Raw genomic sequence first — 26,122 nt, forward strand, 5'->3', positions numbered from 1 at the left:
CTGAGCTCAAAAACTGCATGAATTTATGTAAAACCCTGTTATCTCACTTTTTAGATTAGAATCAATCTAAACATCAGGTCATAGACAGAGAACACAGGGGGCCAACACCTTCAACTATTGTCTAGCTATCACTATTGTTAACAGCTAACCTGAGAATGCAACTTTAAAAAAAAGTTTTATGATTTACATATGAAAGAAGTGAAACTATCACTGTATTCTAACAGATGAAAGGCTTAACAGACAATCAATTTTTCAATGTATAATTTCAGTTACATCACACTGTAAATTTTTTGCTATAAATTCTGTGTTATGATCGAGCCCTCCACAATCACCTGATGAAGGTGCATCGCTCCGAAAGCTAGTGTGCTTCCAATTAAACCTGTTGGACTATAACCTGGTGTTGTGTGATTTTTAACTTTGTACATTTTCCAAAACAGCATACCTGTTTGAAATGGGGATGGCCACAGAAGACTCCTGCGCTAGTTGCCTACCTCTCCTACCTTTCCTGGAGTTAACCCATCTATGTGACTGTGTCTGAGATTTCCCCCCTTCCTATAACTGCCATCCATCACATTCTGTTGTTGTTGCAAATTCCTCATTGCCTCAAACTGTCTCTCCAACCGATCCATTCGATCTGATAGGATTCGCAACTAACAGCATTTATTGCAGATATAATCTGCAGTATCCCTTAAAATCTCTTTAAACTCCCACATCTGAAATAATATGCTCCAATTGCCATATTTTCCAGTGATAAGGCCAGTTGTAGTGCTTGTCTAGAGTCAGTTGGGCTTCAGCTATTAGGTGATGTTTCATGGTTACATCATTAATCCCACATTTTAGCCTTTCATTAATGGTCAAACCAAAGTCACATGCCTCTGCCAGTCATCTTAACCTAGTCAAAAGTCCTGACATGGACAGCCCTGGTTCTCGAATTGCTGAGTAAAACCAACAGCATCTCAGACAGACAGACAGATAGACAGACACACAAAAACCCACATGCACACATGTGGGTGGCACGATGGCACAGTGGTTAGTATTGCTGCCTCACAGCGCCAGAGACCCAGGTTCAATTCCTGCCTCAGGTGACTGACTGTGTGGAGTTTGCACGTTCTCCCCATGTCTGCGTGGGTGTGCTCCGGTTTCCTCCCACACTCCAAAGATGTGCAGGCCAGATGAATTGGCCATGCTAAATTGCCTGTAGTGTTAGGTAAGGGGTAAATGTAGGGGTATGGGTGGGTTGCGCTTCGGCGGGGCGGTGTGGACTTGTTGGGCCGAAGGGCCTGTTTCCACACTGTAAGTAATCTAATCTAATATACATATACGTTTGTGGGGTGAATTTGTACTTGCAGAGTTACACTACTTTGCTCAACAATTGCATGAATTCATGTAATACTCTGTTAACTCACTTTTTAGAGTAGAATCAGTCTAAACATTACAGAGAACACAGGCGGCTAACACCTTCAACATATTATCTGGTTAACACCAATTGTTATAGTTAACCTGAGATTGTAACTTTATTTTAGAAAGTTTTGTGATTTACATATGAAAGAAGTGAAACTATCATGGCATGCAAACAGATGAAAGACTCAACAAACAATCAAGGTATTTTTCTATGTATAATTTCAGTTATATCACACTGTAAACTTTTGGTATACATTCTGTGTCTTACAATTGTGAACCCCACAATCACCTGATGAAGGAGCTCCGAAAGCTAGTACTTCCAATTAAACCTGTTGGACTATAACCTGGTGTTGCGTGATTTTTAATTTTGTACATTCCAGTCCAACACCGGCATCAGGGACCCGGATTCAATTCCCGCCTCGGACGACTGTCTGTGTGGAGTTTGCACATTCTCCCGTGTCTGTGTGGGTTTTCTCCAGATGCTCCGGTTTCCTCCCGCAGCCCAAAGATGTGCAGATTAGGTGAATTGGCCATGCTAAATTGTCCATAGTGTTCGGTGTAGGGGAATGGGTCTGGGTGGGTTGCTCTTAGGAGGGTCGGTGTGGACTTGTTTGGCCAAAGGGCCTGTTTCCACAGTGTAGGGAATCAAATCTAATCTCCCAATCGATCGTATAGTGTCAGTGCTTGCTTGAAGATGTTTGGATTGACATGTTGAAATTGTGGTTACATAACATCGTTTAAAGTTTGCATTAGTTTTTTTTCCCCATTCAGTGCATTTTAGAAAGGGAAAATATTAACATTTCAAACTTTAACTTTTTTTCTTTACTTGTATTAATACAAAATTCACAATGTCTCTGTGGAAGTTGGTCGGTAACTTCCCTTTCCAGACCCTCCTCCTCCCTTTCATTCCACTTACTGGCCCTTCCTTCCAGCTACCAACAGGATTCATTTCTCCCATCAACCAAGCCGGACCCTCTACCTGTGCTCACCTCTACAGCCATGTTTTGATTTCCTGCATCCGCAATTCTGTGGTTTTTCATCAGACAGCTGGGCTTTAATGGCGGTTCCTGGATCACTTTAACCAATTTTATATTTCAAGAATTTCAAAACCTGACATCAGATTCAGTAGCTTATAGAAGTCAACAAGAGACAATAAATGCAAACGGAAGGAGGGGAAAGGAACCGGTGACTAGTGTCGCCGAACGAGAAGAAAACCATGGCAATTGCTTGCCTCAACACAGTAGGGTGCCAAATGGAATTTGAAGCCCTTTCGCAGAGCCTATCCAAACCTTTTTCTTCCTCATCTGTTCTCTTGCTTAGTTTCTTCCTTGTTTGTAGTTGCCTTTCCTCTTTTCTGCCTATCTCACAATTCTGTGCCTTCGCAGGTTTCTTCAGTGCTACTGCATTTTAGAAAAGGGAAAATATCAACATTTCAAACTTTAACTTATTTTTGTAACAGTACAAAATTCACAATTTCTCCGCGAAAGTTGTTTGCTTAAATTTTATCCAGAAATAAAGATAATCGCAGCAATGAAATAAAGATCATAAACAGCATTTGTCATACAGGAAACTGTGATTTCATTGAAACTAAATCACCGTTCAGCGAACACTGTTTCATACATTCCACTTGTCTGCTGAGCCGGTGATTGGCTTGGCACCCTCGAAAAGTCAGCTTTTTTTCTATTTCCAGTCAGCCACATGACGTGCTGACGTGAAAAAATGGGGGAAGAGTTTGATCTGATGTTTGTTTAGACCATCGTACCTAACTTTGCGAAGGCAAAACATGCTCACTGAATGAAGTATCAGTGAGAAAAATGAGTCCGCTTCATATTCTCCTAGTCCTTAGTCTTTCTGAAATCGCAAACTCTATTACTCGAAATTACTATATCGCCGTCAAAGAAGAGACATGGGATTATGCACCCAGCGGCATAAACGTCATTACAAACCAGGATCTGAAACGGGATGAGTATGTAGAAATGGGAATCATTGGAAACATTGCCGTAAGCGGGTTGAAACTGTTATTTCCGTTCATCGGTGTTTGTGGTTTCAAGGCTTCAGCCTCATAGCCTGTCATTATGTGACCAGTAATGTGAAAATTTCAAAGTGTGAAATTGCCCTTGTTTATTCAAAACATGGAGTACACACTAGATTGTAATTACTACGTATAAAAGTTATCTCCAGGACTTCCAGACTCAAGATTTTCTTTTGTTGTATGCTTTCATTTTTTTTTGTTATTGGGATGTGGAAATCACTGGCAAAACTAACATTTGTTACCCATTCTAATTATGACGGCTGTGGTGAGCCACATTTTATATGCTCCTTTCCTATTAGTGGGAGAGCTTCAAGATTCTGACCCAGAGATGATTAAGGAGTAATGATGTGGATGAAGCACAAGTCAAGCAGACTGCTCTATCCTGGGTGGTGATGGTGGGTGGTGTTGGGAGGGTGGTATTAACTTTCTTGAATGTTATTGAAGCTGTACCATTCAGGTAATTAGAGAGGATTTCAAAATATTCCAGATTTGTGTCATGGAGTAGCTGTAAAGAGTTTAAGAAGTCAGAATTTTACTTAAGACAGAATTTCCGGTCAGCTTTTGTTGACAGTATTATATTGCCTGACCTAGTTAAGTTTCTGGTGAATGGTAAACCATAGGATATTGGTGATGGGATGCATTATGATGGAACGTCAAGTAGAGATGGTTAACTTCTGTCTTCTTGGAGAGGTAGCCATTGTATGGCAACGATGTAATGCAAATGCTACTTATTAGTCCACAATTATTTCTGCATTACTAGGCCAGTGACATTACCGCTGCGTTGCTGCCCATGACAATTGGCTTCTAACATCAACATATATTTTCCATAGAAAATAGAACCTGGAGTATGCCACTCAACTCTGAAACTGCTTTGCCATTCATTATAATAATGGCTGATCATCCAGTTCAGTAGCCTGAATATAACCTGTCCCGTGTGAAATGTTTTCCTGATTCCTACTGACTTCAATGTAATAGGCTCCAGGATTTTGTTTTTTGGTTATTCTCGCAATGTTGCTATACAGTGATAGTGTTTATTTCCTCCCACACTACTCGTGTTGTGTGTGTATAATTGCAGGGACCATTTGTGCAAATAATTTTATTCAATATTTCCACCACTAGGAAAAGCATCCATGTGGCCAGTGAACCAATAACAACCAAGGCCCAATAGGAGCAATACTTACCTGAAAAGCATGAAGGGTAGGGATTAAGTCAAAATACAGTTGGGCGGGAAATAAATCACTCCACCTCCCACGGTGCCCACCCCTCTCTAAGAGCATCGAGAGCATTGGCAGACACCATGTGCTCCTTCACCAAGGACACCGGGCTCAAACATGGCTGGGGAGGAGGGCTAGAGAGTTGGCTGAAGCTCCATGATTCTGTGCTCAGTTAAATGTCATCATGAGTCAAGGATAGTCATTCTAACAATAATTTAATAAGGCCTTGGAGCAAAGTGGGTCCTATCAAATCAAATGCTGAGAATTGATGAGCTAATTATTGGTAGGTAACTTCTATTGCTTTGATTGCAAGTTCATTCACAGGACGATAATTGGTTTTGTCCTCTTCTTTGTGAATATGCTATTTTTGTACAATTTTCCACTTTTTTGAGAAGATAGAAATATATGTCGTGGAGTAGTATGGTTAGGAGAACAAGTCTTTAGCACAACAGCCAGAATTTGACAGTGCTTTGTTAAGTCCATTTCACTCAACCTTTTCTTGCTAAAGTGTACTGGCAACTATGATGCTTATAGATGGCTAGGATGGATCATCTACCTGGCACTACTGGCAAAAGATGACCACAAATTCTTCAGTTTTGTCTTTTGCACTGAGGTGCTGGGCTCCTCTATCCCATTTATGGGGACGTGGTAGGATGGGATTTGTATTTTCATTTTAGCTGTCTAAATACCCACCAACAGTCATGATAGTAACTAGCAGAACTCTTGAGCTTTGATCCAATTGATTATGAGATCCTTTAGTTTTGTCTGTAGTGTGCATTCCAGCATTGTAGCTTCGCCAGGTTGACATCTCATTTTTAGGTAATCCTGGTATAGCTCATGTGATGTTCTGCTGCTCTCGTCATTAAATTTCTGTTGATCCTCTGGCTTGTTTGTAATACTACAGAGAAGGATATTATAGACAATGACATTAGAGATTGTAGTAAAGTACAATTTTGTTACTGCTGATGGTTATAGTGATGCTGAAGTATTTATGACCAGTTTTGAATTGTTAGATCTGTTTTGAATCTATTCCATTTAGCATGGTGATAGTGCCACAACTCATTGCGGAGGTATCTTCAATGTGAAAATTGGACTTTGCTTCTATAAGAGTGTTGCAGTGGCCACTCCTATCAACAATTTTAAGACAATTGCCTCTGTGATAGATTGGTTTGTAGAATGAAGTGAAATAAGTCAACCCCTCTTTTTAGTTCCCTTGCCATGTATTTTAGACCCCATCTAGCAAATATATTGTTGAGCATTCTGCCAACTTTCTCAGTAACTTTGTGATCATGCCATACCTTTTAATGGAAGTGAAAGCCCATTCAAGTAAATTTTGTCCTCTCACTGCCTTCAGTAGTTTTTCCAAATGGCACTTGGCTACAGAGGTACTGATTCACAAGCCTGTGGAATATACCATACCAAGGGATGTTGCTGATACAGTCAAAAACTTCAGTGTTAAGCTATGCTTCAATATAATATGTGTATGTGAGGATGCTGCCTGACCCGTATAGGACAGCTGCCCCAATTTTGGCACAATTCCTCAGATGTGGGTGAGGAAGACCTCACAGGGTTAATTGGGCTTTCTAGAGCTCAGGTCAATGGGTGATCTGTCCCATTTTGTTCTTCTTGGACTTTTCTATAACGCTGCAACTAAGTGGCTTACCAGGCCATGTCAGGGGCATTTAAGTGTCAGCTTTAGTCACATGCAAACGAGGTAAGAGCAGCAGAATTTCTCTCATACAGAGTATTAACCAGCTGGTAACTTCAACAATCCAGTATTTTCATAGTCAGTGTTACTCGGTCGAACATTTTACGTTCAAATTTATTTAATTAACTGAAAGTAAATCTCCTGTTGCCATGGAGACCTTAAGGTTATGTCCTAACTAATGGTCCAGGCCTCTGGATTTATAATGCAATAACACAATCACGATGTTAGTGTTTCTGATCTTTGTTATTTTGCTCTTAGTACTACATTGTTTGACATCGCAAAGTTGAACAATCTAACATGTTTTGTGTGGTTTGCGATTTTGGAGAAGATTTGTAGCTCAGGTTGTGGATCAGTTTGTAAGTTTGCTCACTGAGCTGGGAGATTTGTTCTCGGACGTTTTGTCAGCATGCTAGGTAACATCATCAGTGAGCCTCTGATTAAGCCATGGTGTTCTGTCCCACTTGCTATTTATGCATTTTGGTCTGTTGTGGTGGGTGATATTACTTCCAGTTCTGTTTCTGAGAGGTTGGTAAATGGGGTCCAAATCTAAATATTTATCAATGGAGTTCTGGTTTGAACGCCAGGCCTCTAGGAATTCTTGCATGTGTCTTGTTTAGCCTTCCCCAGAATGGATGTATTGTCCCAGTCGAACTGATGTCCCTCTTTGTCTATGTGCATGGATGTCAGTAATAGTTGGTCATGTCTTTTCATTTTATGTATGTTAATATATACTTATATATTAATTATCTGGATGAAGGGGCTGGGGGCATTTTGGCGAAGTTTGCCGATGATACGAAGTTAGGTGGACAGGCAGGTAGTACTGAGGAGGAGGAGAGGCAGCAGTAAGATTTAAACAGTTTAGGAGAGTGGTCCAGGAAATGGTTGATGAAATTCAGTGTGAACAAATGTGAGGTCTTGCACTTTGGAAAAAAGAACGGAGGCATGGACTATTTTCTAAACAGTGAGAAAATTCATAAAGCTAAAGTACAAAGGGATCTGTGAATGCTCATCCAGGATTCTCTAAAGGTTGACTTGCAGGTTGAGTCCGTGGTTAAGAAAGCAAATGTAATGTTGTCATTTATCTCAAGATGGTTGGAATATAAAAGTAGTGATGTGTTTCTGAGACTTTATAAAGCTTCAATAGACAATAGACAATAGGTGCAGGAGTAGGCCATTCAGCCCTTCGAGCCTGCACCGCCATTCAATATGATCATGGCTGATCATTCCTAATCAGTATCCTCTTCCTGCTTTATCTCCATAACCCTTGACTCCACTATCTTTGAAAGCTCTATCCAACTCTTTTTTAAATGAATCCAGAGACTGGGCCTCCACTGCCCTCTGGGGCAGAGCATTCCACACAGCCACCACTCTCTGGATGAAGAAGTTTCTCCTCATCTCTGTCCTAAATGGTCTACCCCATATTTTTAAGCTGTGTCCTCTGGTTCGGCACTCACCCATCAGCGGAAACATGTTTTCTGCTGCCAGAGTGTCCAATCCTTTCATAATCCTATACATCTCAATCAGGTCCCCTCTCAGTCTTCTAAACTCAAGGGTATACAAGCCCAGTCGCTTCAGTCTTTCAGTGTAAGGTAATCCTGCCATTCCAGGAATTGACCTCATGAACCTACGCTGCACTCCCTCAATGTCTTTCCTCAAATTTGGAGACCAGAACTGCACACAGTACTCCAGGTGTGGTCTCACCAGGGCCCTGTAGAGCTGCAGAAGCACCTCTTTGCTTCTATACTCAATTCCTCTTGTTATGAAGGCCAGCATGCTATTAGCCTTCTTCACTACCTGCTGTACCTGCATGCTTGCCTTCATTGACCGGTGTACAAGAACACCCAGATCTCTCTGTACTGCCTCTTTACCTAAATGGATTCCATTGAAAAAGTAATCTGTCTTTCTGTTCTTGTCACCAAAGTGGATAACCATACATTTATCCAAATTAAACTGCATCTGCCATGCATCTGCCCACTCACCTAACCTGTCCAAGTCACCCTGTAATCTCCTAACATCCTCATCACATTTCACCCTGCCACCCAGCTTTGTATTATCAGTAAATTTGCTAATGTTATTGCTGATACCATCTTCTATATCCTTAACATATATTGTAAAAAGCTGCGGTCCCAGCACGGATCCCTGCGGTACCCCACTGGTCACTGCCTGCCATTCCGAAATGGAGCCGTTTATCACTACCCTTTGTTTCCTATCGGTCAACCAATTTTCAATCCAATCTAGTACTTTGCCCCCAATACCATGCGCCCTAATTTTGCTCACTAACCTGTGTGGGACTTTATCAAAAGCTTTCTGAAAGTCCAGGTACACTACATCTACTGGATCTCCCTCATCCATCTTCAGAGTTACATCCTCAAAAAATTCAAGAAGATTAGTCAAGCATGATTTCCCCTTCATAAATCCATGCTGACTCTGTCCTATCCTGTTACTACTATCCAGATGTGTCGTAATTTCATCCTTTATAATAGACTCCAGCATCTTTCCCACCACTGAGGTCAGACTAACTGGTCTATAATTTCCTGCTTTCTCTCTCCCACCTTTTCTTAAAAAGTGGTATAACATTAGCCACCCTCCAATCCTCAGGAACCGACCCCGAATCTATCGAACTCTGGAAAATAATCACCAACGTATCCACGATTTAACGAGCCACCTCCTTCAGTACCCTGGAATGTAGACCATCAGGCCCCGGAGACATATCAACCTTCAGACCTAACAGTCTCTCCAACACCAAATCCTGGCAAATATAAATTCCCGTAAGTTCAGGTCTTTCAGCCAGTTACCTCAGGGAGATTGCTTGTGTCTTCCCCAGTGAACACAGATCTGAAGTACCCATTTAATTCTTCTGCCATTTTTTTGTTCCCCATAATATATTTCCCTGTTTCTGTCTTCAATGGCCCAATTTTAGTCCTAACCATTTTTTTGCCTTGCACATACCTAAAAAAGTTTTATTATCCTCCTTTATGTTATTGGTCAGTTTACCTTCGTACCTCATTTTTCCTCTGCATATTTCCTTCTTAGTAATCCTCTGTTGTTCTTTAAAAGCTTTCCAGTCCTCAGTTTTCCCACTTATCTTTGCTATGTTATACTTTTTCTCTTTTAACTTTATATGTTTCTTAACTTCCCTTGTCAGCCACGCCTGCCCATGCCTCCTCCTGGGATCTTTCTTCCTTTTAGGAATGAACTGATCCTGCAACTTCTGCATTATACAAAGAAATATCCGCCATTGTTCCTCCACGGTCATCCCTGCTAAGGTATTGCACCATTGAACTTTGGCCAGCTCCTCCCTCATAGCTCCATAGTTCCCTTTATTCAACAGAAATACTGTCACTTCCAACTGTACCCTCTCCCTCTCAAATTGCAAATTGAAGCTTAATGTATTCTGGTCACTACTTCTCAATGGCTCCTTCACTTCGAGGTCTCTGACCAATTCTGGTTTGTTACACAGTACCAGATCCAGAATTGCCTTCTCCCTGGTCGGCTCCAGCACCAGCTGCTCTAAGAATCCATCTCTGAGGCACTCCACAAAGTCTCTTTCTTGAGGTCCAATAACATCCTGATTCTCCCAGTCTACCTGCATGTTAAAATCCCCCATAACAACTGTAGTAACATCTTTGCGACAAGCCAATTTCATCTCCTGATTCAACTTACATCCGACTTCCAGACTACTGTTTGGGGGCCTGTAGATAACTCCCAAGAGGGTCTTTTTACCCTTAGTGTTACTCAGCTCTATCCACACTGACTACATCCCCTGATTCTAGATCCCCCTGTGCAAGGGACTGAACATCATCCCTTACCAACAGGGCCACCCCACCCCCTCTGCCCGTCAGTCTGCCCTTACGATAGCACATGTAGCCTTGAATATTCATTTCCCAGGCCCTGTCCACTTGAAGCCACGTCTCAGTTATCCCCACAATATTGTATCTGCCAATTTCCAAAAGAGCCTCAAGCTCATCCATCTTATTTCTAATGCTTTGTGCATTCATGTATAGTATTTTTAATTTGTTACTGCCCTGACCCTTCCCATCAACTCCTGTTTCACTCAAGTTGTCTTTCTTGACTTCTCTTGTTCTAACTTTCCCTTCAATTTCCTTATTAAACATCCAGTTTGTCCCCTCCCCCCCTCTACTTAGTTTAAATGTAGTGGTGTTGCAATAAAAACCTGCCTGCCAGAGTGCTGGTCCCTAACCTATTAAGGTGCAAACCATCTCTTATGTAGAATTTATGCTTGCCACAAAATATACCCCAGTGATCCAAGAACTTAAATCCTTGCTTCCTGCACCAGTTCCCCAGCCACACGTTCAAGTCCATTATCTCCCTGTTTCTGGCCACATCTGCCTGAGGAACTGGAAGCAACCCAGAGATAACCACTTTGGACAACGTGCTTTTCAGCCTTCTTCCTAGTTCTCTGAAGTCCCGCTGTAGTATGTTCCTCCTTTTCTTCCCGACATCATTTGTGCCGACATGTACCACCACCTCTGGCTCTTCACCCTCGTCTTTGAGGATTTCCTGCACTCTGTCCGCGATGTCTTTCACCCTGGCACCAGGAAGGCAACACACCATCCTTAAATCCCATCTGCTGCCACAAAAACCCCGGTCAGTTCCTCTCACGATGGAGTCCCCTATTACCACGGCTCTGTGCGATGTCCAACTCTTCCGCTCTTCCTCTGTGCCAACTTTTGATTGACAGACCTGGCCGCCTTGCAAACTGGCAGTGTCATCTGTCTCTACTGTTTCCAAAAGCTTCAACTTGTTCCTGACAGGTACTTCTCCCGGTGTCTCTTGCACCTGTCTCCTCTCTGCCTTCCTCATCGTCTGCTCTCTTCTGCTCTCTTCTGGCATGATTGGTGTAATAACCTCACTGAATGTCTTGTCCAGAAAGATCTCATTCTCTCAGATGAGCCTAAGGTCCTCGAGTTCTTTCATCAGTGCTGCAATATGCTTGGTCAATAGCTGAACATGCACACACTTTCCACACATATACGAGCCAGACACACCAGAGTCGTTGACCTGCCACATCAAACACATAGTGCACTGAACCAGCTGGGCAGTCATGTCTTCACCCTCTTCAGCTGTGGCGTAAACACTTCACTCAACCTCCTTGTCAAAGACTCCTGAGCTGAAGCCTCACTCTTCGATCCAAACTTCCTTAGACCCTCTTTTTGTGGCAAGTCTGTGGACTCTTAATTTAGGTTAGAGGAGGAGGGAGGGAGGGAGACCCTACCTTGTAGGACCTGGGGTTTAGAACACACCCACTCTTATAGCAATCACTTACCTTCCCGACTGGCTTTGCACTCTGCCTGAACTTCCGCCCAGCTCCCGCCGCTCTCTGCTGCGAAAAGCAGTTAGGCCCCATTTAGAATACTGTGTCCAATTTTGGGCCCCACACCCCAGGAAGGACTTACTGGCACTGGACTGTGTCCAGCAGAGATTCACAAGCATGTTCCCTGGAATGGTAGGCCTAACATACAATAAACAGCTGAGGATCCTGGGATTTTATTCATTAGAGTTTAGAAGGTTGAGGGGACATCTAATGGAAACTTATAAGATAATGCATGGCTTAGAAAGGGTGGATGTTGGGAATTTGTTTCCATCAGGCAGGGATATTAGGACCCATGGGCACAGCCTTAGAATTAGAGGGGGTCAGGTTACAAGGGAAATGAGGAGACATTTCTTCAGCCAGAGACACGTGGGCCTGTGGAATTCATTGCCACAGAATGCAGTGGAGGCCGGGACATTAAATGTCTTCAAGGCAGAGATTGATAAATTCTTGATATCGTAAGGAATTAAGGGCTATGGGGAGAGTGCAGGTAAGTAGAGTTGAAATGCCCATCAGCCATGATTAAATGGTGGAATGGACTCGCTGGGCTGAATTGCCTTACTTCCACTTCTATGTGAAAAAGGCTTCAGCCTATCCAGGTTGAAATTTTCCTTTAACATTCTCTATTTGAAATGAGGTTCTCTGGCTGATTTTCAATCCACAAACCAGGCTCACAGAGAGGTCTCAAGTTGCGGAAGGAAGGCTCAAGCAATTATCCTTACTGCCCATTATGAATCTGTCTGCAATTTAAATTCAGCATGTGTAATTTATATAAACACTAACATATTGTATTTGCAATATAGAAGGACATTGCATATTTAGAGTGACTGAAATATTTGAACAAATTAGCAATGAGAGGGGAATAATTTAGCAGTTTTAGCAGGCTTGAAAGTAGATAAACCCTCAGGGCCAGATGTGACATATCCAAGGCTGCTGTGGGAGCCAAGGGAAAATATTTCAGGGACTCTGACATTAACTTTAAAAACATCTCTGACTACCGGGTGTGGTGGGGGTAACCAGAAGTCTGGCATGATTATTCAAGAACAGTGATATGGGTAAACTAGAAAACAATAGACCATTGAGTCTAACATCTATGATAGGGAAACTATTGTAAAAACTTCTAAGAGACAGAATTAATCCCTACTAGAGAGGCAAGGATTAATGAAGGATAATCAGCATAACTTTGTAACAAATTTGTCGGATATTCATTGACCAGCATAGACACAATGGGTCTCTTTCTGTACTTTAAAAAAAATCTATAATTCAGATTAAGAACTGGGTCACCTGGTTTTCTTCAGTTTGATCAATAGGCAGTCCAAAGCCATCAGGTGTGAATTTCAAAAGGAACATTGCTGGCTCATCTTTCAGCATTGTCCATTTAGTATAATTTTTAATCAGTTTTAATTTCCCAACAATTAATTCCTCAATACTGCATCCTGTATCTTGATGATATAGAATGGAGTTATTCATCTTCTGGTCTGCCATTATATTTGTTGTTGTGTCTGTAAACATGGATGGAAGGTCACTTCGTGGGTGCAAATCAGCAGCTACTTCAAAGCAGTGCACTTTGATTAGCAAAAATATAATTCATTTTAAAAACTATTTGACACTTACATGACGACCTAATGAAATTACAAATTAGGACTCATTATAAGTATATCTTCATGACAAGTGTAAAGGATATCATTACATAATAGCATGTGAAACAATAAAAGTGTTGTTAGATGAGCTGTACTAGCTGCAGGGTAGGTTTGTACTTAAGTTCCCTTTAAAGTAGCCACCTTGTCTCAAGAACATCAAAAATTGACATGAATTGAAATGAGATTAATATGTCCAGAATTTGATATGTTGAGTTTTTGTGTTGAAATGTTCTGGAATGCACGTCCTGGAAGAGATCTACCTATCTATATTTAAGTTGCCATTGCATTTATCTTAAATATAGAATAAAGAGGAGGTGATGGCCCAGTGGTATTATCATTAGACTTTTAGTCTAGCAACTCAGCTAATATTCTGGGGACCTGGGTTTGAATCCTGCCACAACATATGGTAAAATTTGAATTCAACAAAGAAAACCTGGAATTAAAATTCTACGGATGACCATGAAACCATTATTGCTTGTCTGAAAGACCCTTAAAGGAAGGAAATCTGCCATTCTCACCTAGTCTGACCTCCGTGAGACTCCAGAGCCACAGCAATATGGTTGACTCTCAATTGCCCCTGAAGTGGCCTAACAAGCCATTCGATGGTATTATTGCTACGAAGTCTCAACGAAATAAATGAAACTAGATAGACCACCTAGCATCGACCTAGGCACCAGAAAAGGCAATGGCAGAAATTGTCCTGTCTATCCAGCACAGTCCTCCTTACTTAGATCTGGGTGCTGGTGTGAAAATTGGGAGAGCTATCTTGCAGACTTGTCAAGCAACAACCTGAAATTGTCTATATGGTATGATTCCATAAGTATGACTATGTTCCAGATGCCACATCAACATCCTTGGATATATCCTATCTCACTGGTAAGACAGACCTAGCAGAGGTGGTGGCACGCTGGTATACCGTTGAGAGGGTGTTACTCTGGGAGTCCTCAACATCGGCTCTGCAACCCATGGAGTCTTACGGTTTCAGGTTAAGCATGGGCAAGGAAACCTCCTACTGGTTATTGCGTACCGTCCTCCCTCAGTTGATCAATCCTACTGGAGAAAGCTTGGAGAAAGCACTGAGGGTTGCAAGGGTGCAAAATATCCTTTGGATGGGGGATTGAAATGTCCACCACCAAGAGTAACTCAACTGCAGTGCTATTAATGAAGCAAGGTGGGTGCTAAAGGACATAACTGCTAGTCTGGGTCTGCAGCAGTTGGTGAGGGAGCCAAAGAAAGATGTACTTGACCTCTTTCTTGCCAATCTGCAGATGCATCTGTCCTTGATAGTATTAGTAAGAGTGACAGTCATTGTGGAGACAAAGTCCCACCATCACATTGAGAATACCCTCCATTGTGTTGGGTGGCAGTATCACTGTGCTACATGGGACACACTTAGCAACTTGACTGGACATCCATGAAGCATTATGAGCAATTAACAGCAGCAGAATTATATCTGCTTCCTCGTGGTGCAGCATATTCCCCACTCAACCACTACTACCAAGCCAGGGGATCAACTCAAGTTCAATAGAGAGTGCAAAGCAGCATGCCAGGAGCAGTACCAGGCATACCTAAGATCTTAAGTTCTGCGGGAAGAGGAGGCTCCACAAATATCCCCTTCCTTACTGATGGAAGAGCCCAGCACATCAGTGCAAAAGATAAGGCTGAAACATTAAGCTTCAGCCAGAACTGCTGAGCGAATGATCCATCTCGGCCTCCTCTGGTGGTCCCCACTGTCACAAATACCAGTCTTCAGCAATTTGTTTCACTCCATGCAATATCAAGAAATGGTTGGAAACACTGGGTTCTGCAAAGGCTATGGGTCCTGACAACATTCTGATAATAGACTGTGCTCCAGAACCTGCCATTTCACTAGCCAGGCTCTATCAGGACAGTTACAACTTGACAATGTGGCAAATTGCCCAGGCATGTCCACTACACAAAAAAGCAGGACAAATCCAACCCTGCGCATTACCGCTTCATGGTTTTACTCTCAATCATCAGTAAGGTGATGGAAGATGTCATCAACAATCTTATCAACCAACACTGGCTCAGCAATAATCTGCTCAATGATGCCTAGTTCAAAGGTAAACAAAAGAGCTAAATTCCAGAGGTGAGTTGAGAGTGAAAGCCCTTGACATTAAGGCTGTATTTGATTAAGTGTAGCATCAAATAGCTCTAGCAAAATGAGAATCAGTGGGTACCGGGGGATAACTGTCCATAGGGTGGAGTCATTCATGGCATACAGGAATATGGTTGTGGTTGTTGAAGTTCAGCCATTTCAGCCCCAGGGCATCTCTGCAGGAGTTTTGCCAGGTAGTGTCCAAGATTAGAGTGGTGCTGGAAAAGCACAGCAGTTCAGGCAGCATCCGAGGAGCAGTAAAATCGACCTTTCCAGCAACAGCCCTTCATCAGGAATACAGGCAGAGAGCCTGAAGGGTGGAGAGATAAGTGAGAAGAGGGTGGGGGTGGGGAGAAAGTAGCATGGAGTACAATAGGTGAGTGGAGGAGGGGATGAAGGTGATAGGTCAGGGGGGAAGGGTGGAGTGGATAGGTGGAAAAGAAGATAGGCAGGTAGGACAAGTCATGGGGACAGTGCTGAGCTGTAAATTTGGAACTGGAGTGAGATGGGGGAAGGGGAAATGAGGAAACTGTTGAAGTCCACATTGATGGCCTGGGGTTGAAGTATTCCGAGGCGGAAGATGAGGCGTTCTTCCTCCAGGCGTCTGGTGGTGAGGGAGCGGCGGTGAAGGAGCCCCAGGACCTCCATGTCCTCGGCAGAGTGGGAGGGGGAGTTGAAATGTTGGGCCACAGGGCTGTGTGGTTGATTGGTGTGGGTGTCCCGGAGATGTTGCCTAAAGTGCTCTGCTAGGAGGTGTCCAGTCTCCCCAATGTAGAGGAGACCGCATCGGGAGCAACGGATACAATAAATAATATTGGTGGATGTGCAGGTAAAACTTTAGGGCCTTGGATGGAGGTGAGGGAGGAGGTGTGGGTGCAGGTTTTGCAGTTTCTGCGGTGGCAGGGGAAGGTGCCAGGATGGGAGGGTGGGTTGTAGGGGGGGCGTGGACCTGACCAGGTAGTCACGAAGGGAACGGTCTTTGCGGAAGGCAGAAAGGGATGGGGAGGGAAATATATCCCTGGTGGTGGGATCCGTTTGGAGGTGGCGGAAATGTTGGCGGATAATTTGGTTTATGCGAAGGTTGGAGGGGTGGGGTCTGAGGGCAGTGGTGCGGGATGTGGACGAGATGCATTGGAGGGCATCTTTAACCATGTGCGAAGGGAAATTGCGGTTTCTAAAGAAGGAGGCTATCTGGTGTGTCCTGTGATGGAACTGGTCTTCCTGGGAGCAGATACGGCGGGGGTGGAGGAATGGGGAATACGGGATGGCATTTTTGCAGGAGGTAGGGTGGGAAGAGGTGTAATCCAGGTAGCCGTGGGAGTTGGTGGGTTTGTAAAAAATGTCAGTGTCAAGTCGGTCGTCATTAATGGAGATGGAGAGGTCCAGGAAGGGGAGGGAGGTGTCATAGATGGCCCAGGTAAATTTAAGGTCAGGGTGGAATGTATTGGTGAAGTTGATGAATTGCTCACTGTCCTCGCAGGAGCATGAGGTGTCGCCAATGCAGTCATCAATGTAGCAGAGGAAGAGGTGGGGAGTGGTGCCGGTGTAATTACGGAAGATGGACTGATCTATGTAGCCAATAAAGAGACAGGCATAGCTGGGGCCTATACAGGTGCCCATGGCTACCCCTTTGGTCTGGAGGAAGTGGTAGGATTCGAAGGAGAAATTGTTAAGGGTGAGGACCACTTCGGCCAGACGAATGAGAGTGTTGGTGGAAGGGTACTGTTGGGGACATCGGGAGAGGAAGAAATGGAGGGCTTGGAGACCCTGGTCATGGTGGATGGAAGTGTAGAGGGATTGGATATCCATTATGAAGATGAGGCATTGGGGGCCGGGGAAAGGGAAGTCTTGGAGGAGATAGTGTCCAACGTTCAACAATCGTCAGCTGCTTCATTAATGCCCTCCCCTTCGTCATATGGGCAGAAATGTCGATGTGCGATCGTTGGCAACAATGTTCAGTGTCATTCATAGCTCCTCAGATATTGAAGCAGTCCATGTTCAATTACAACACGATTTCTACAACATCCAGGCTTGGGCTGACAAATTGTAAGTTACATTTTCACCACACAAATGACCGCAAGAAATGACTATCTCCAATATATAAGCAATCTATCCACCGCCCCTTGACGTTCAATGCTGTTACTATCACTGGATTCCCTACTGTCACCATCCTTTGACCAGAACTCAATTGGACTCACCCCTTAAACATAATGGCTACAAGATCATGTCAGAGGTTAGGAATACTGCAGCAAGTAACTTACCTCCTTATTCCCCAAAGCCTGTCCACCATCTACAAGGTAAAAATGAGGACTGCAGATGCTGGAGATCAGAGTCAAGAGTGTGGTGCTGGAAAAGCACAGCAGGGCAGGCAGTATCAGAGAAGCAGGAAAATCGACATTTTGGGCAAAGGCTCTTCATCAGGAATGAGGCTGGGAGCCTCAGGGGTGGAGAGATATGGGGAGAGGGGCTGGGGGGAAGGTAGTTGAGAGTGAAGTAGGTGAATGGAGGTGGGGGTAAAGGTGATAGGTCGGAGGGGAGGGTAGAACAGATAGGTGGGAAGGAAGATGGACAAATGGGACAGGCCATGAGGATGGTGCTGAGCTGGAAGGTTGGAACTGGGGTAAGGTGGAGGGAAGGGAAATGAGGAAACCCGTAAAATCTACTCTGATGCCATGGAGTTGGAGGGTCCTGAGGCAGAAGATGAGATGTTCTTCCTCCAGGTGTCGGATGGTAAAGGAGTGGCAATGGAGGAGGCCCAGGACCTACATGTCCTCAGCAGAGTGAGAGGGGGAGTTGAAGTGTTAGGCCACGGAGCGGTGGGGTTGATTAGTGTCCTGAAGATGTTCTCTGAAGCGCTGTGCAAGTAGGCATCCTATCTCCCCAATGTAAAGGAGACTGCATCGGGAACAAAGGATACAACAAATGACATTTGTGGAAGTGCAGGTGAAATTTTGGATGTGGAAGGGTCCTATGGGGACTTGGACAGAGATGAGGGGGGGAGGTGTGGGCACGCGTTCTGCAATTCCTGTGGTGGCAGGGGAAGGATGCAGGGAGGGGAGGGTGGGTTGTTGAGGGGCGTGGACCTGATGAGATAGTCGTGGAGGGAATGGTCTTTATGGAAAGCAGATAGGGGTGAGGACGGAAATGTATCTCTGGTGGTGGGGTCCATTTGCGATGTATACAGAGGTTGATGGGGTGGAAGGTGAGGACCAGGGGCTTCTGTCCTTGTTGAGGGATGGGGTTCGAGGGCAGAGGTGCAGGACGTGGATGAGATGCACTGGAGGACAACATCAACCATAGTCTTTAAAGAAGAAGGCCATCTGGTGTGTTCGGAGATAGAACTGGTCCTCCTGGGAGCAGATACGGCAGAGGTGGAGGAATTGGGAATAAGGGATAGCATTTTTGCGGGAGGCAGGGTGGGACGAGGTGTAATCCAGGTAGCTGTGGGAGTCAGTGGGTCAGTAGAAAATGTCAGTGTTGAGTCAGTCACCATTGATGGAGATGGAGAGGTCTAGGAAGGTAGAGAGGTGTCAGAGATGGTCCAGGTGAATTTAAGGACTGGGTGGAATGTATTGGTGAAGTTGATGAACAGTTCAACCTCCTTGTGGGAGCATGAGGTGGTGCCGATGCAGTCATCAATGCAGCGCAGGAAACTGTGTGGAGTGTTGCTGGTGTAACTGCAGAAGATAGATTATTCTATATAGCTGACAAAGAGACAGGCATAGTGGGGGCCCATGTAGGCACCCATGGCTACCCCTTCTGTCTGGAGGAAGTAGGAGGATTCGAAGGAGAAATTATTGAGGGTGAGGACCAGTTCAGCCAAATGAAGAAGAGTGACAGTGGAAGGGTACAGGTAGGGATGTCAGGAGAGGAAGAAAGGGACGGTTTGGAGGCCCTGGTCATGGCAAATGGATGTGTGTAGGGACTGGTTGTCCATGGTGAAGATGAGGATTTGAGGGCCAGGGAAATGGAAGTCTTGGAGGAGGTGGAGGTCATGGGTGGTGTCCTGGATGTATGTGGGGAGTTCCTGGACCAGGGGATAAGGTTAGCGTTAGAGGTATGTGGAGATGAATTCAGTGGGCAGGAGCAGGCTGAGATGATGGGTCAGCCGGGGTAGTCAGGGTTGTGGGTCTTGGGTAGAAGGTAGAATCGGGTGATGCAGGGTTCCCGGACTATGAGGTTGGAAGGTGTGTGTGGAAGATTCACTGCAGTGATGAGGTTGTGTATAGTCTAGGAGATGATGGTTTGGTGATGGGAGGTGAGGTTGTGGTCGAGGGACAGTAGGAGGAGGTGTCTTCAAGTTGGCACCTGGCTTCAGTGGTGTAGAGATCAGTGTGTCAAACTACCACTGCACCCCTCCTTGTCCGCTGGTTTGATGGTGAGTTTGGGTTTGGAGCAGAGGGAGTGGAAAGCTATGCATTGTGAGGGTGTGAGGCTGGAGTGGAAGAGGGGGTTGGATAGTTGAGGCTGTCAATGTCTCGGCGGCAGTTGGAAATAAAGAGGACGAGGGCGGGTAATAGACCGGCATGGGGTGTCCAGGTGGATGGGGTCTGTTGGAGGCAGGTGAAGGGATTCTTGGAAGGTGGGTGGGACACTTAATTGAAAAAGTACGCTTGGAGGCGGAGGCGGCGGAAGAAGTGTTCGACATCACAACGTATATTGAATTCATTGATCTGGAGGAGGATGAATGTAAGGCCTTTGCTGAGGACTGGTTGTTCATCCTCAGTGAAAGGGAGGTCTGGGGACATGGTGAAAACTTGGCAAGGCTTGGAGCTATGACCTTGTGTAGGGCTGGAGATGGGAGTGGGGGCAGAGACTGTAACTGAAGTGGTAGTGGGGGGACTGGGGTGGGGGGGGTGTGGAGTGGTGGTGACGGTCCCATTGCGGAAGTGATGCTAACCCTAGGGTTCTGGGGTGGGCGTGGTGACTGTGCGTTCTGTTGGTAGTGTACAGATGAATAACGTCAATGGGGAAGGAAGTGGTTGCGATGACAGCAGCTGCAGGGGCAGTGATGACGTAGGGGGTTTGCCGCACTGACCTCTACACCACTGAAGCCAGGCGTCAACTTGAAGACACCTCTTTCTACCACCACCTCTTTCAACTATGACCTCACCTCCCATCACCAAACCATCATCTTCCAGACCATACATAACCTCATCAAATCTGGGGATCTCCCATCCGCAACCTCCAACCTCATAGTCCAGGAACACCTCACTGCCTGGTTCTACTTCCTACTCAAGATCCACAACCCTGACTACCCTGGCCAATCTATCGACTCAGCTTGCTCCTGCCCCATCGAAATCATCTCCACCTACCTCAATACTGTCCTATCCCCCAGTCCAGGAACTCCCCACATATGTTCAGGATACCACCCATGCCCTCCACCTCCTCCAAGACTTCCGTTTCCCTTGTCCCCAATGCCTCATCTTCACCATGGATATCCAGTCCCTACACACATCCATTCACCATGATCAGGGCTTCCAAACCCTCCCTTTCTTCCTCTCCTCAAGTTCCCACCAGTACCCTTCCACTGACACTCTTATTCATTTGGCTGAACTAGTCCTCACCCTCAACAATTTCTCCTTTGAATGCTCACACTTCCTCCAGATGAAAGGGTTAGCCATGGGCACCCACATGGACCCCAGCTCTGCCTATCTCTTTGTCATCTACGTGGAGCAGTCTACCATAATTACACCGGCACCACTCCGCACCCCTTCCTCCGCTACATTGGTGGCTGCATGGGCGCCACCTTGTGCTCCTGTGAGAAGGTTGAACAGTTCATCAACTTCACCAACACATTCCACAATTCACCTGGACTGTCTCGGACACCCCTCTCCCCTTCCTGGACCTCTTCATCTCTATCAATGGTGACTGACTCAACACTGACATTTTCTACTGAACCACTGACTCCCATAGCTACCTGGATTACACCTCTTCCCACCCTACCTCCTGCAAAAATGCTGTCCCTTACTCCCGATGCTTCCGCCTCCACCACATCTATTCCCAGGAGGACCAGTTCTACCACAGAACGCACCAGATGGCCTCCTTCTTTAAAAACCGCAATTTCCCCTCCACATGGTTGATGATGCCCTCCAGCTCATCTCAGCCACGTCCTGCACCTCTGCCCTTGAACCCCGCCCCTCCAACCGCAGCAAGGATAGAATCCCTCTGGTCCTCACCTTCCACCTCATCAACCTTGGTGTACATTGGATCATCCTCTACCATTTCTGCCACCTCCAAACAGACCCCACCACCAGGGGTATATTTCCCTCCCCACCCCTGTCCGCTTTCCGTGAAGACCGTTCCCTCCATGACTACCTCATCAGGTCCGCGCCATCCAAAACCCACCATCACCTCCTGGCACCTTCCCCTGCCACCGTAGGAATTGCAAAACCTGTGCCCACACCTCCCCTCTTATCTCCGTCCAAGGCCCCAAAGGAGACTTCCACATCCATCAAAGTTTCACCTGCACTTCCATACATATTGTTTACTGTATCCATTGGTCCCGATGCGGTTTCCTCTACATTGGGGAGACTGGATGCCTACTTGCAGAGTGCTTCAGAGAACAGCTCTGGGACACCTGCACCAATCGATCCTACCATCCTGTGGTCGAACACTTTAATCCCCCGTCCCAGTCTGCCGAAGACATGCAGGTCCTGGGCCGCCTCCATTGCCAACCCTTTACCACCCGGCGCCTGGAGTAAGAACGCCTCATCTTCTACCTCGGAACCCTCCAACCCCATGACACCAATGTGGATTTCACCAGTTTCCACATTTCCCTTGCCCCCCAACCTTACCCCAGTTCCAACCTTCCAGCTCAGCACTGTCCTCATGGCCTGTCCCATCTGTCTGTCTTCCTTCCCACCCGCTCCATCCTCTCCCCGATCTATCACCTTTACCTGCCCCTCCATCCACCTATTGCACTCTCAACTACCCTCCCCCCAGCTTTATCCTCCACCCATTTATGTCTCCTCCCCCGAAGCTCACAGCCTCATTCCTGATGAAGGGCTTTAGCCTGAAACGTTGATTTTCCTGCTTCTCTGATGCTGCCTGACCTGCTGTGCTTTTCCGGCATGACACTCTTGACCCCCACCATCTACAAGGCACAAGTCAGGAATGGTGATAGAATACTTCATACTTGGTTGAGTGGGTGTAACTCCAACAAAACTCAAGAAGCTTGACACCATTCAGGACAAAGGGCATCAGGACACTTGATTGGCACCACATCCACAAACATACACTCCCCGCACCACCAATGCTCATTCAATTCAATTCAAAAACATATACTGCAGAAAATCACCAAAGGTCCTTAAACAGCACCTTCCAGATCCATGAGCATTTCCACCTAGAAGGAAAAGAGCAGCAGCTAAATGGTAACACCACCACTTGCAAGTACCCTTCCAAATCACCCACCATCCCCAAACCTTGAATTCTTCACCATTAAATGCCGACCCTTCTATCTACCACGGGAATTTACAGCTGCTATACTAACTGCTGTGTACATAGGCCACAAGCAAAGGTTGAGGAAGCTCTGGATGTGCTGTACTCCACCACCAACACCCTGGAGACGGAACGCCCTGAGGCCCTGATTATTGTGACTGGTAATTTCAATCAAGCCAATCTGAGGAAAGTGTTGCCCAAGTACCAACAGAACATTACCTGCCCCACTAGGGGCCTGAACATTTTAGACCACTGCTACACCACTGTGAAAGATGTCTACTGCTCCATTCGCTGTCCTCATTTTGGGAACTCTGACCACAGTGCCGTGTTTCTTCTCCCAGCTTACAGGCAAAGGCTCAAGCAGGAGACCCCGTCGTGGATACAGGTCCAGTAGGAGGAGGCAGAGGATGAACTCTGGTGCTTCCTGGAATTGCCTGACTGGGCCATGTTCAAACAGCTTCCTTAGGTTCCTTGGACAAGTACACCGCCACCATCATAGACTTTATCAGCAAGTGTGTGGAGGACTGCATACCGAAGAAGTCAATCCAGGTGTTCCCCAACAGGAAACTGTGGATGAATCAGGACATACAGAACCTGCTAAAACCAGGTGTGAGGCCTTCAGATCAGGAGACCCACTTAAATATAAGAAATCCAAGTATGATCTTCGCAGAGCCAATCAAATAGCCTCGGACCAATACTGATCCAAACTAGAGACCCAGACAGACACCCGGCGACTATGACAAGGACTGAATGACATCACAGGTTCTAAAAAGAGACAGTGCAAGATAGCAGACAATGACATATCCCTTCCAGATCATCTCAACGCCTTCTATGCTCACTTTGAGCAGAATTTCAGCGGAGAGGTAACACCTATTTTGACAAGTGCTGACGAACCTATCCCAACAGTCACTGCATCAGAGGTCAGATCAGTTTTCCTTCGTGTGAATCCAAGGAAAGCGATTGGACCAGATGAAATACCAAGCTGTGTGCTCAGAGCATGCGCAGATCAACTGGCAGGGGTCTTCTCAGACATCTTCAACACCTCCCTGCAGCAGGCCACTGTCCATGCCTGTTTCAAGAGGGCCAACATCATCCCTGCATCTACGAAGGCTCATGCATCATGACTACCCCCTAGTGGCCCTAACCTTGGTGGTCATGAAGTGCTTTGAAAGGCTGGTCATGGCATTAATCAAGTACAGTCTCCCCACTACTCTTGACCTACTCCAATTTGCCTATTGGACCAACAGATCCACGTCAGATGCCATATCATTTGCCCTTCATTCCTCCCTAGAACATCTTGACTCCAAGAACAGCTACGTAAGAATCCTACTCATTGACTACATTTCAGCCTTCAACACTATTATTCCCATGAGACTGATCACTAAACTTAGTGGTCTCAAACTAAGCCCCACTCTCTGTAACTGGATTCTCAGTTTCCTGACCCACAGGCCACAATCAGTGAAGATTGGGGACAACATTTCATCTTCACTAACACTCAAAACTAGAGCGCCCCCCCAACTTGGTGTGTATTCAGCCCCTACTGTACTCACTGTACACACATGACAGTGTTACCAAATACCAGACTAATGTCATTTACAAGTTTGCTGATGATACCACCATGGTGGGTCGAATCTGAGATGGCTATGAACAGACCACCGACGAGAGGTGGAAGACCTGAAAAATGGTGCACTGAGAACAACCTAGCTCTCAATGCTGGCAAAACCAATGAACTCATTATTGACTTTCGATGGAATGTTACTCATGCCCCCCTACACATTAACAGCACAGAGGGGGAACAAATGGAGAGTGTCAAGCTCCTGGGAGTGGTCATCCACAACAAGCTTTCTTGGACTCTTCATGTGGATGCATTGGTTACAAAGGCCCAGCAACATCTCTTCTTCCTCAGGCAGCTGAGGAGATTTGGCATGACGGCGAATACCCTTGCCAGCTTTTATAGGTGCGCCATTGAGAGCATTCTGTCTGGATGTATCACTACCTGGAATGGCAACTGTAGCATTCAAGATCGGAGATGATTACAGGGAGTGGTGAACCGGGTCCAGACAGGCACAAAGGCCAACCTCCCATTTTTGAATCCATCTACCAGGCCCGCTGTCAAGAAAAGGCCAACCCTCCCTGGCAATGTTTTTCTACAACCTCTACCATCGGGGAGAATGTATAGAAGCCTGAATACACGCACCAGCCGGTTTCGTAATAGTTTTTATCTTACTGTTGTTAGAATAGTGAATGGACTCACAAACTCTTAACATTCACCTGTATCTGTGTTTTTGTTTTTGCCACTGTTTACCTATTATTTACTATCTATGCTACTTAACTATGTTATTTGCCTGTATTGCATGCCAGACAAAGCTTTTTACTATGATCTCGGTACACATGACAATAAATTCCATTCCATTCCATTCCATTCCCTTCCGTTCCATTCCATTCACTTCCAGACATGGAAATATATTGCTGTTCCTTCACTGTCACTGGGTCAAAATCATGGAATTCCCTCCCCAATAGTATTGTTGGTCAACCCAGCACGTGAACTGCAGCAAGAAGCAGCTTACCAAAGGGCAACTAGGGGTGGGCAATAAATGCTGGCCTGGCAGCGATGCTCACATCTCAGGAATGAATACAAAAGTTCTTCCATTTGTCTATTCTATTTTACCTCATTATTGCAATGTCAACAAAAAAAGGTTGCCCTGATTAATCAACAAGCAGTCAATGTTCTGCTCCAATGTCATCAATTGAATATGGTAGCTTGGATGGGTGCAGCTCCAATGTCACTCAAGATGCTCAACATCAGTGATATTGACAGCAGTGTGTACCAAATTACAAGATGATCCACAGCAACCTCTCAAGCTTCCTTAAATTGTACCTTCGAAACCTACAACTGGTACCACTTAGAAGAACAAAGGCAGAAGATACATTGCTCTACCACTTTCTGCAAGCTCCCCTCCAAGGCACATAGCATCCTGACTTGGAATTATATTGTCATTCTTTCACTGTGGCTAGGTCAAATTCCTGGAACCCCCTCATTATTGGTACTCACGGAGCAGTTACTGCATGGATTGCAGTGATTCAAAATAATGGCTCACTACCACCTACTCAGGACAATTAGGGATTGACAATGCAGGCCAAACCAGTGATGCCCACAGCTGCTGAACAAAACGATATAAAATGATTCCATATTACTTCAGAATGTATGCAGTGAGGCTTCCTTTAAGGAGTCTGAC

General features: G+C 45.4%; 1 protein-coding gene across 1 annotated transcript in view; it reads left to right on the forward strand.

Moving 5' to 3' along the window:
* The first annotated feature begins 3,080 nt into the window (after positions 1–3,080).
* The window catches only part of hephl1a (hephaestin-like 1a), a 141,020-nt gene continuing 117,978 nt past the window's right edge, over positions 3,081–26,122 (forward strand). Inside the window, exon 1 of the mRNA XM_072577820.1 lies at positions 3,081–3,367. Within this exon, the coding sequence (XP_072433921.1) occupies positions 3,216–3,367 (152 nt within the window). The 5' untranslated portion in view covers positions 3,081–3,215. The remainder of the gene's footprint in view (positions 3,368–26,122) is intronic.

This window comes from Chiloscyllium punctatum, chromosome 9 (genome assembly GCF_047496795.1).
Source record: "Chiloscyllium punctatum isolate Juve2018m chromosome 9, sChiPun1.3, whole genome shotgun sequence".
Taxonomy (NCBI): Eukaryota; Metazoa; Chordata; class Chondrichthyes; order Orectolobiformes; family Hemiscylliidae; genus Chiloscyllium; species Chiloscyllium punctatum.